General features: G+C 42.9%; 1 protein-coding gene across 1 annotated transcript in view; it reads right to left on the minus strand.

Moving 5' to 3' along the window:
* Window positions 1-1,011: 1,011 nt before the first annotated feature.
* LOC145405614 (uncharacterized) overlaps window positions 1,012-12,096 on the minus strand; it is a 73,186-nt gene continuing 62,101 nt past the window's right edge. The window contains exons 23-28 of the mRNA XM_080276941.1: window positions 8,398-8,523; window positions 7,418-7,571; window positions 5,696-5,872; window positions 4,824-5,000; window positions 3,798-3,977; window positions 1,012-2,583 (exon numbers count right to left, since the gene is read on the minus strand). Coding sequence (XP_080133067.1) covers window positions 1,012-2,583; window positions 3,798-3,977; window positions 4,824-5,000; window positions 5,696-5,872; window positions 7,418-7,571; window positions 8,398-8,523 — 2,386 coding nt within the window. The remainder of the gene's footprint in view (window positions 2,584-3,797; window positions 3,978-4,823; window positions 5,001-5,695; window positions 5,873-7,417; window positions 7,572-8,397; window positions 8,524-12,096) is intronic.

The following is a 12,096-nucleotide window of genomic DNA, read 5'->3' on the forward strand; positions in this document are numbered from 1 at the left end:
TGATCGATGTCAGTCCTCAAGATGAGTAAGTCTGCCAATGACTGAAGCTTGTGTACCAAGTGCTGTAAAGACTAAAGATTCTACAGTGTGATATCAGTATGATAATATACCAAAATACACCATCAAGGTACCTACCTATTACAGAATGGACAGTGTGGAAAACTGTGTTAAATTCATGAATCTGATACACCAACACTGGATTCCAGTTTTCTTGATACTTGAGTCACATATTTCGCACTTATTTAACACAACTACAGTACTTTCACTTTCAAGACACAATGCATTCTGGCAAACACTGATGCTGTAGCCCAAGATAACACTCAGTTCCTATACTGTGATACTGGTGACTACTTCTTAATCTATGACCATTCTATGTAAAACAGATTTGCAATCTATAAAAAAATAAACATGCATGGAAAAATATATTCAAAACACTCTGCATAATATATCTACTGTACTACACAATCTACTCACTACCACAAAATACACCTACTGGGGGATGGTAATGAAGCAATGCTACAAAAGTGCTCCAGGTCTGACTACATTACTCAAAGATACAGCACTGTATTAGAAACAGTCATAGTGCAGCAGTACAATGCAGCAAAACAAGCACTGGAGTGTCAAGATACAGTATTCTAAAATACAATAAGATGTCTCTGAACTGGAGCTCAGCAACCACTTTCACGCTATGCTACTTTTAAATTTACTTTGTTTCTAAGCAATACCGTACGTTTAGAGATCACTGACCGTGCTAGCATATGCAGGTCTTTTCTCTTGATGGCAACTCTCCATGTGTTGTGATCTACAGCCATTTCCCTACTCCAGAGGTCTCCATGTAGGTCCTCATCCCATATGGTCCTTGGGCTGTTTCTGAGGATTTATCCCTCCATATTTGTACCTGTGATCCTCCTCAACTTTGTGATCATACAGATTGATTGAACTGGTCTTACTGGCTCATTTGGATGTAACTATTTGAAAATAAAGTAAAAATTTACTGCACACTGGATCACTTTATCCCCAGCTGCTATCCGATTCTCCCTCACTTGCCCCAAGTCTGCCCAGTTTTCCTTTTGATTCTTTTGGTCTAACCCCAGGAAGATCCCTAGATGATTCTAAAGAGTGCAATGTCTGTGTCAGGGACTGGTGAGCACTGGCAGACGTGTGTTCTGCCTGAGACTGAAAGGATGCTCTTGAAATCTGGGAAAATGATGGGGTTCTCCTAACCTGTTCCAAAGTTACAGGATCTCTTGTGCTTCGCACATGCGAGACAAGGGAGCCTTCAGAGGATATCCGTGACATTTGGGATGATCTCAGTGATGTGGATTGCCTGGGGGAGGCTGGGGTCTGAAAAGTGAAGGAGCCAGTTGAAGATAAGGAAGTGAGGGCTTTATAGGGAGCCTGAGTGGATTGCTGAAGTGTGAGGGACGAGCAGGAGGAAGATGCAGTGGCAGCTGATACTAGTCTAGGTGACACTGTGCCAGGAGGACTTGTGTCACGTTTAACCTCCCTGAAAGTAACTGGTGAGTGCTGAGGGGATTCCTGACTGGCCGACAACCAACCAGCCACACCACCACCTGATGCTGCACCACCACCTTCAGACTCTCTTACATCTCTCTTGCTTCCAAATGCTACTCTCCATGGCTCCTTGTGTGAATCTGAGCTACTGGACCTGGCCTGACTCCTCTCCAATCCAGTGTCAGAGGATGAGCTGGTGTGGTGGCTGGCATGAGGCTTACTGGGATGCTCTGTGGGTGTGAGTGTTGTGTGTGTGGTGACAGGAGTGGCACGCAGTGGCGATTCAGGCCTGTAGAGGGGTTTGGAGGGGTCATAAGGTGACTCAGACCTATCCAAGGATTTGGAGGTGGCAGGCAGTGGTGATTCAGACCTAGGGAGGATTTTGGAGGTGGCATAGGTAGTACCAAATGGTGAATCAGATCTAGTAACAGTTGTGGAGGTTGTAGAGGGTCGCATTTCTGTCCTAGTGTGTGCCTGGGCAGTGTCATAAGTTGCCGGCACTGGCGACGTGGTTCTGCTTAGCTGTCCTACAGTAGCAGAAGTGGACTGAAACGGCGACTGGGATCTAGTGCGTGACATGGCAGTGTGGTGTGAGACAGCATAATGCGTGGTGGTGGTTGTGAGAGGTGTCGTAAAGTCTTGGGAAACTGCTGAAGGGTGTTCCAGTCTTTCCCCGGCACAGGTGTACGTGGCAGAGGATGTGGTGGAGGCAGGGGTTGTGGTGGTAGTAGGATGTGAGAGAGATGTTGTAAAATCTCGGGAAACTGCCGAAAGGTGTCCCAATCCTTCCCTGGTGGCAGTGGTGCGATAAGTGGCAGACAATGTGGTGGTGGTAGAGCATGTGGAGGGTGTTGTGGTGGCAGGCATGGTGAGGGCATCCAGGGCCTGAGTAACTGTGCGCTGTCGTGTTACCCGCCGCAGCTCCTGTGTGGTGCGCTCCCTCTCGAAACGCTCCTCTGTCAGTTCCCGCCGTATTCGCTCCACGTCTGCCTCGGCCTGAGCTACTCTTGTCCGTGCTCGCCGCCCCTCACTTGACTCCTCCTCCAGCTGCTCCTGGACCTCGGATAACTGAACACAAACAGAGATTACTAGAATTAAAATATCAAGTTACAATATGTCCTCATTATGAGCCACCATTTTGACATTCTATTTGACTGACAATCAATCAATAAATAAAAAATCAAATGATGCTATGCTTTCTTGTAAAGGAATCCTCTATAGTGAGGTTGGCATGGTACAGCTAATGTTTTCTGTGGACTGGAAGCTCAACTAGGTGTGAAAAACCAACTAGGCCTAACTGGTTCCCAACAGCTGCTGGAGAATTTTGGGAAAAATGAAATACTGTAAATGATTTGCAATAATAGACTATATGTAATAATGTGCGGGTCTCAGTTTGGACCTTGACTTATGTATTTACATGTGGCTCAATGTTTCCTACCTAAGAGTGAAGATCATATAGTTAGTTACCAAGCTTGTAGCTACAGATCAATCTTATGGTTGAGCCTCCCAGGGTTGATGGCAGCCAATATTTTACATCTCAGAAGAACAAACAGTACCACAAAATATCAAAATACTGTATACTGAAAGATTTAAAAGATCTAGCAGGCAATGTGTGGCAAAAGGAGAATGTTGTATAGTACTATAAACAAGATGATGGCAATAGTTAAATTTTGCATCGAAGATACTTGCATCAATGTACTTCATAAAGACTCAGAAGGTCAAAGAAGTACTGTAATGTAAAAGAAAAGTGCTGTACACCATAATGATGGTTAAATATTGTATCAATAAAGTAATGCATGCCAGACACAATATTGATGGTTAAATATTGTATCAATAAAGTAATGCATGCCAGATACAAACCACAGTTATTCTAACCGTGGATAAACCTGTGAAGGAGCAACCAAAAACTGTATAAATTTAAACATTTAAATTATCCATAATATGCATCATATCTGAAGTCCTTTCCTTAACTGGAAACAAAATTAAATCATACTGCAAAACTTTTGTCAGGAAAAAAGTTTGCTAGTATGGTTGTTTTCATGTAGTGTACAGCATTACCAGAGATAAATTATAACTCTCTTAATTAAATTTTCTAGTATCAACCACAATATATTCAGTAAATGTTATCACTTACTAATACAGAGAACATGAACAAACTGAACCAAAGCAATTAACTCTTCTTCACCTCCATGAAAACTCACACAATAGTAAAAAAAAAACAGAAGTAAGATCTGTTTATTCTGAGATATCCGAACACTTTGCATTTGAAAGCATGTTCTCACCTTGCGCTGTAACTGATTCTTCTCCACCTCCAGCTGCTTGATGGTGGCCTCCGCACTCCACTCCGCCCTCCTCTTCTGCGTCAGAGACTCCTCCGCCGCCCGCAGGCTTGACCGTTCTGACACAAGCTGGTTGGCTGTTGCTTCCACACGCTGCTCCAGTAAACGCTTCTCTTCCACGACCTGTGAAAAGAAGATCATTAGAGAAGTGTTCTGTTGTTTGAAAGGACATGAGTTTGATACCAGGCTGAGGATAGGAACAGTTTGACGGTTTGAGTTCGCTTCTGTAACCTGGAAGAAGAAAAATGGTTAGAAAAGTGGTCTGTTGTTTGAAAGTGATTTCAAAACTAGGTTAGGGATGGGAACAGTTTGATGGCTTGAATTCATTACAACAGACTTCACTGACCTTCAACAAGACTCTGCAACGTGGAATAAATACGTACATTCCCATTAATACTATGACATCAGGCCAGAATCAGACAGCTGTAGCATTCATCTGACAAGTGGCAACCGTAATCATATTAATAATCCTCAATCAGAAATCCCCCCTGGAATTTTGCATCTCCCACATCCAATCTTCTGTAGTGCAGCATTAAGTCAGACTATCTCCACCTCTGCCTGCCCTTGTCTTGTGTCCAGCTGTTGATGGTCTCCTGGTTGGGCAAACTCTAGTACGTATTCCATCTAACACCACATGATTTTACGCAGCTGAAAGTGTTAATACTGACGCCACTGACCCTCTAATGGTCAGGACAATTCTAGTATTCTATTCCTGCTAACACTACATGATTTTATTCACCTACAGTATGAGTATTAATATTGTCACCATTAATGCTCTCATGCTCAAAACTACTCCAGTACTGTATTCCCACTAATTCCAGACAATTTTATGCAGCTGAGAGTGAGTCACTGGAGCCTGAGAATCGTAATACTGTACAGTATTGTACTCTATTCCCATTATCACCAGTCAATTACATTTGGCTGACTGAAAAGTCAAAGACTCAGCATAGTTCATCTCCCTAATCCAACCTTCTGTAGTGCAGCATTAAGCCTGACAATCTCTGTCTCTGCCTGCTCCCGCCTTGCATCCAGCTTGTTGATGGTCTCCTGTGCCGCCACCAACCGATGTTCAGCCTCGTATTTCTCCTGCTCTAGTCTCAGGCTTGACTCTTCAAGTGCATCACTCCGCTGTCCTGCCTCCATTATCTGTAGAGGTGTTGGAGAGGATAACCCCCTGAATCAGATACAAGCAATCCTTATTTGAAGTAAGGAAAAAGTTCTAAAAAATACAACTTTTACTGGTAATGCTTAATGCACACATGAGGAAACAAACAAATCAACTTCACAGGTAAATATGGAACATTAATGGTATATTTTCTTGCTAATTTCAGGCAATTTTATTCAAATTCTGAAAGGCCTCTCTCTCTCTGAACAGGTTAATAAAAATTATATCAAATCCTCTGCTTCAAAATGTTTCTAACAAATTGACTAATATCTGAAGCAAAGAAGAATGAAATAACAACTACATCACATAACTGAAGACATCAAGAGCATTACAAAGAAGTCAGGAAGCCTTTCAAGATAACACCAGTGAAGTGTGATGTGGAATGTCGGGCACCATATACATATGAGAAGTTAACAAGCAAACTACAGGTAATATTTTGCACAGCTACGGTATATGATACATGTTATTATTATTATTTTTTTCTTTTTAATGTACAGAAACAACCAAAAGATGGAGACCTGCACAAAATATGTTCTTTCCAGAAAACACGGTATAAAAGAAAGCCCAATTCAAGATCCATTCATTGGCTGCGTACTGTAATCATATCCTTCGTATTATTTATAAAGGCTCCACCATGCACGTTAATTTTATTCCTTGCTCCGCAACCCCCGCATACCTGACCAATCAACTGCTCCCTCTCCTCCTTAAACTTGTTCATTATCTCCTCCATCTTGTCCACCTCCTGCTGGCGTGTTGATACTGTCTCCTCCAATGATGCATTGAGGGATTTCAGTGATGACACAGTCTCATTCAGGCTCAGGTACTGCTTCCTTAGAGCTGACTGATCTGCATCCTGTATGATTAAAGGATAACACAATAACTAAATATTCACCAAGTACTGCACTGAGATGAGGCGAAGTTTATTTACCATTCACTATACAGGCTATACTAATTAGCTTCATGAAGGGGTAACACTGAACCATTCACTGCCCAGTCATCCACTACCATGGTCCAATCCCACAGTATATTTCAATATTTAATATTCAAATGAAGTATGAAATTATATCTGTTGCATACATTGTACAGGAATTATATTTTCAGTTCATACCATCAATCAAGTAATTATGATTATTATTTAACCACAGAATTATTTCATTCAATTTCAGTCAGACCTCTTGTGGTGAAGGGGTTAATGAAGGCTACATTTTTTTTTTTTTAAATGCTAGGAAGAAGGAACCAAAGGCCATGAGCCCACAATAACTGTTCCCTCCAAGAGAAAAAAGTCTTTCCAAACCTGAATATAATGGTTTGGTGGTAACATCAACAGAATGTAAAATATGCCATCAGTTTTTTCCATCAATGACGTGACAAACTAATGACCGGCAACAGAATTGCAACATTAGGTACAATGGCAAGTGAAATCATAATGTGAGTCAATCTTCTCATGGTTATTTGACCTTTGCAAAACCTCCTGACCCCTCCTGACCTACTTGACACACCCCACCATCAATACACTGGATGCTCTTGACCTTTAACTCTCTATCTAGTCTACATGATCCTATGCCCTCTCATGACCTACCTACCCAATACTCATATAATCTTTTCCCAACTGTCAACTCTCTTGTGGAAACCTAAAAAATAGCTTAAGCAAAAATATGAAACCTGGCTGGGCTTTTTCAAGACATTTTCCCAAGTTCTGTACCATTTATGTAACTGCAATACTTCAGTCCTTTTATGGTTTTATTAGCACTGCCATCGGGACATTCCATCACTATACATTTCATTATTGTGACTCGTCTCCCACGCTTGGACCATCTTTGCTCAGCACCTTATATGCTCCATCTTAGGAATAATTGGGAAATGGTGCACAGAAACAGAGATACAATGACAGGATACAAGGATAGGCAAGAAACAAAAAACAAACTGAAAATATAAATCAGAGATACTTGGTGACACATGGAGGTGTATGGTACACAGGAGGACTACTGGGCCTCAGGGAATGAACTCTGAACAATATGCCCAGAGTTAAAATTAATAAATACAGTATATAAACTCCTCACTTCCGTACACACCATAACACCATCACTACCTCAGCAGCTATTATGCGTGTGAGGTTTCCAGGGGGCGGCAGGTAATTCTCTGCCTTGTACCTGAAGTCATGAATAACTGCTATGGAATGAATATACCGTCATAGCAAGTCTTCTCGCACCACTGAGGTATGCAAACGAAGCCGCAAAAGGGCAAAAATCTGGATCAAGTTACGTGAATGAGCTGTAGTAACCAAGGAGACTCATTCCCACCTCAACAATAGGGCTCACTGAAAGTCCTGCAACTACAACTTAGCACTCTAGCAGTATGTATCCCGGTTCCATCAGAGGAAAGCAAATTGATGTATCACCTTGGCAGCCATCATGTGTGTGAGGTCCTCCAGGGTGCGACAATACTCCTGTGCCTTGCGCTTGAAGTTGTCCTTGCTGGCCTGGAGTTTGGCTAGTTCCTCCCGCAACGCCTTGTGCGCCTCATCCAGACTGGCTAACTCCTTCTGCAAACGTCTGAGAGAAAATACAGCAGTCAAGGGTGTGCAGAGAGTGTGCAATATGGGTGTTTGTGTACAGTTGGCAATAAAAGTGTGTGTGTGTGTATGTGTGTGTGTGTGTGAAAGTATAGAGGGTGGAGTCAATTTGCAAGTTGGCCTGAGGGTGATGGCAAAGAAAGGCACAGAGATGTATGGGAGATGACTGAGTTGCGTGGTATGGAGTGGGGATAGCTAGTCTGGTGCATTGTGTGGGTAATGACATGAGTACAAGGGGGTTTATTGAAGTGGGAGGGGAGGAAGGAGAGGGAAGGCAGGGGTAGGAACTGAAGGTGTGGATTGAAAGGTTGAGGGTGAAAGGAAGGAGAGAAAATGAGGATGGGGAGAAAAGGTAGGAGGGAGAAAAAGAGAGAGAGAGAGAGAGAGAGAGAGAGAGAGAGAGAGAGAGGAGGGGAGGGGAAGGGAGGGAGGAGGGACTGAGGAGGGATAGAAGGAAGATAGGAGGGGGGCTGGGGGAAGGATAAGAGAAATGCTTCGAAGAGTGGAGAGGAAGGAGGGAGGAAGAAATGAGAGGGAAGAAAGGATGGAGGAAGGGAGGGAGGTGCAGGAGGGATGGAGGAAGGAAGGGAGGGGCAGGAGGGATGGAGGGGCAGGGTGGAGCAAGTGAAAGGGTTGGGAAAAGGTACAAATGGGAAGACTGGTTGCTGTTGTTAAAAGGCATCAGAGGAAGGGCAAGGGGGGAGAAGAGGGTGTTGAGAGTGTTGTTGTTGCTATTGTGCTAGGTGAGTGAAAGGGTGAGCGGGTGAGTGAGTGGGTGAGTGACAGGGTGCACTATTGTGAGGTACCTTATTTCCTTATTAGCATTGTCCCTGGCTGCTATCATGGCTGCCAGGTCCTGCTCCAGTCTGCCTCCACGTCGCTCCTCATCCGCTATCCGTCGCTCACCCGCTGCTACGGCCGCCACTGCAGCCCTGATAAACAAATAAATAAATAATAAAAGTGAAATATAAAGAAATAAAAACAAGTACAGAAGGGGTGAGAGGGTGAGGTGAGGAGGGGAGAGGGAAGGAGTGGTAGGGAGGGTGAAGAGGAGGAAGGGAGGGGTGAAGAGGGGGAATTGAGGAAGATCAGTGCCTATCACCCACACGAGGTTATCATGGCACACAGTTAAGCTACAGGACAATCTTCTAACAGAGTACGATACGCAACCACCAAAAGTACATCGAGGTCCCTAACTGTAGAACTGGGTGAACAGGGACAAGGGGGAAACGAATTTTATCCACCAGTCTGACCGATATGATATGGAGCTCGAGGTTTTCCAGGTGCGAGTCGTGTATGCTATCACTACACCACCGCCCCCCCCCCCTCCCGTGACAACAACAACACTTAAAAACGCAACAAGTCATCAGTGTTGGTGAGAGTCATCCGAAAGTTGGGTGTGGTCAGTTTCACTCTCATTTTCCAGTCATTATGCTTGCCTCGGGGTGAAGGAAAACCACACGGGACTATTAAGAGGCTGGCCAGTGAAATGTATATAATGTTAATAATCCTTTATGTCTTGGGAATTAACGAGGTAACGTAATACCATTATGAAAAAATATAATTATATACATACCGATGAAAATAATGCAATAAACGCACCATTATTATTACTACTGCTACCACCACCTAGCTAATTATCTATCCGCATATCATCAGCCTGTCTGTTCACTGCTGGACAAAGACCTCTCCAATCTTTTCCCACTGACTCATTGCCTGGTAGTTTATTCCACCCAGTCTCAGCAAAGCTAATCTCATCTCACCATCTCGTACTCTGTCTGCATCTTCCTCTCACTTCATCTCTGGGCTGCTACTTAGTTACCCTGGTTGTCCATCTGTTATCTGTTCTACGAAGGACGTGACCTGCCTATATCCATTTATGCTTTTTGATTGTACTTTTTAAACCTTAATATCTTCTACTTTCGTCTGTCCCCATATCCACGAAGCTCTCCTTTATCTCTCCACGTGTCCCCTAGCATAACCCTTTCCAAGCACTGCCAAGTTTACGTTCCAGGGATTTTGTTAGACTCCAGGCTTCTGATCTATAAGTTACAACCGGAAGACCACATTGATTACACCGTCTCTGTTGGTATCATGGAGACTGTTTATCGTTCATGTACTTACGTAGCTACAGACTGTTTAACCTTCAAGTCTTTACGTAGCAAGAGACTGTTTTCAAGTCTTTACGTAGCAAGAGACTGTTTTAACCTTCAAGTCTTTACGTAGCGAGACACTGTTTAATCATCTAGTCTTTACGTAGCCACCAAAACAACGATATCAATTCCTATGGGAGGGGGAAGCAACAGAACAATGAGTATCGGTGTGTTTTTATCCTCAGTGTTTATAATCATCATTTTTTTTTTTTAATCCCCCTGGTAAATAACTTGCCCTCACTTCTCTGCAGTGGTTTGTAGTAATGAAAGCCGCAGCGTGACCATGTGTAGTATCTATCTATCTATCTATTTATGGTTATCTTTGTCTATCTATCCATCTGTCTATCTTTCAGCTCCTCTACATCTAACCATCTATCTATTTTCCATCTCTATATCCTTATGCTTATCTATATCTGTCTATTATTTATCTATCTATCCTCATGCCTATCCATCTATTAATCTCTATATATCTTCGTCTATCTATCTATATCTATCAGGGTAACTAAGCCAGCGTACCGTGCTAGGTGGGGGGGGGGTAAAAACACCGTAACATCACACCTATCACTCTATCAGTCACTATATGAAGGTCACAGTTTCTCTCTCTCTCTCTTTCTCTCTCTCTCTCTCTCTCTCTCTCTCGTTACAATATAAAGGTTAGTTTTCTTCTCGTTGACCAAAAAATATTGCCACTTTCTCTACGCATTTGCCCCTCATCTCACCTCTCTCTCTCTCTCCCTCCTTCTCTCTCTCTAAATGTCTCAACAGTATGTGTCTCAACCAGCGTACCATGACACGGGTAAAACTACACACACACACACACACACACACACACACACACACACACACACACACACACACACACACACACACACACACACACACACACACACACACACACACACACACACACACACACACACACACACACACACACACACACACACACACACACACACACACACACACACCCTGGAGGTCACATTTCACCCCTTGCTATCCCTATCATATTGCTGGAAAGCGTGCGACTCAGCCACCATGTCACAGTGAAGGGTTGGGAATAGAATGACAATAGACACAAAAATAAATAACTCTGTTTATTTATCTATCTGTCTGTCTGTCTGTCTATCACCTATATTTATCTGTCTGTCTGTCTATCACCTATGTTTATGTCTGTCTGTCTGTCTATCACCTATATTTATGTCTGTCTGTCTGTCACTCACACCTATGAAGCTATCTATCTATCTATTTATCTATCTGTCTATCTACCTATATCTATCTGTCTGTCTACTAATATTTGTCTGTCTATATACGGCACCCATTTCTATTTTGTCTATCTATCTATCTATCTATCTGTCTACCCATATCATGTATCTATGTATGCATCTATCTATTCATCTATCTATCACAACACCAATCCCACATTTCACCCCTCGCTATCCCTAGCATATTACGGGAAAGCGAGTGACTCGGTGTTTCATAATGGTGGCTTGTACAGAAAACAAAACAAAACGAGACACCTATCACTCTCTCTCTCTCTCCCTCTCTCACTAACCATTTAATTCACGTATTTCATCTATCACTAACCATTAAACTCATACGTATTTCTTTCTCCCTCTCTCTCTCTCTCTCAAGTACAGTCCCTACATCACAGGCACGCGTGAGGACTTTCTGCCTCCTCAGTTCTTAGAGTAGCAACCTGTGTGCACGCCATCCCCGCCCCCCCTCTCTCTCTCCACTAATCACGCACACACATACACACTTTGCAAAAAAAAAAAAAAATGAAGAGAAAGAGGAAAGAGTCATTATACACCACACAAGATCTAACTCTCTCTCTCTCTCTCTCTCTCCCTAAATCTTCGTCTACATGTCTTAACCTGCCTCTATCTCGCCCATCATCCATCCTCCTCTCTCTCTCTCTCTCTCCACACAAAAACCCTGCAACACTGCATGCATGGAGGGTGTTCGTGCAGTCGCTTGCGATTCAAATACTCTGAGAACACGCACATGTCACTCTCTATCACACACACACACACACACACACACACACACTTGTCAAATACTTATCTTTATCTCTCCCTCTTGTCACCATACATTCTCCCCTTGCTGTCTGTCTGTCCCTCTCTTTCTGCTTTTATTTATCTGCTGAATCTATCCATTTATCTCTTTTTGTCACAACCTTTTCTCCTGTTACCCCCCCCTCTCTCTACTATAAAAACAACACCATTATCATTTTATTTTTGGGGGGGAGGAGTCCACGAAAACTTTAAAAAATCAAAGACAGGCAGTACTGATTTAATTTCATGTCCTTAGAAGACTCGTTTTATCTCTACTTTCTAACGTTCCTAGCAACTT

Source organism: Coenobita brevimanus, chromosome 67 (genome assembly GCF_032717465.1).
Source record: "Coenobita brevimanus isolate Jiangsu-jjx chromosome 67, ASM3271746v2, whole genome shotgun sequence".
Classification (NCBI taxonomy): domain Eukaryota; kingdom Metazoa; phylum Arthropoda; class Malacostraca; order Decapoda; family Coenobitidae; genus Coenobita; species Coenobita brevimanus.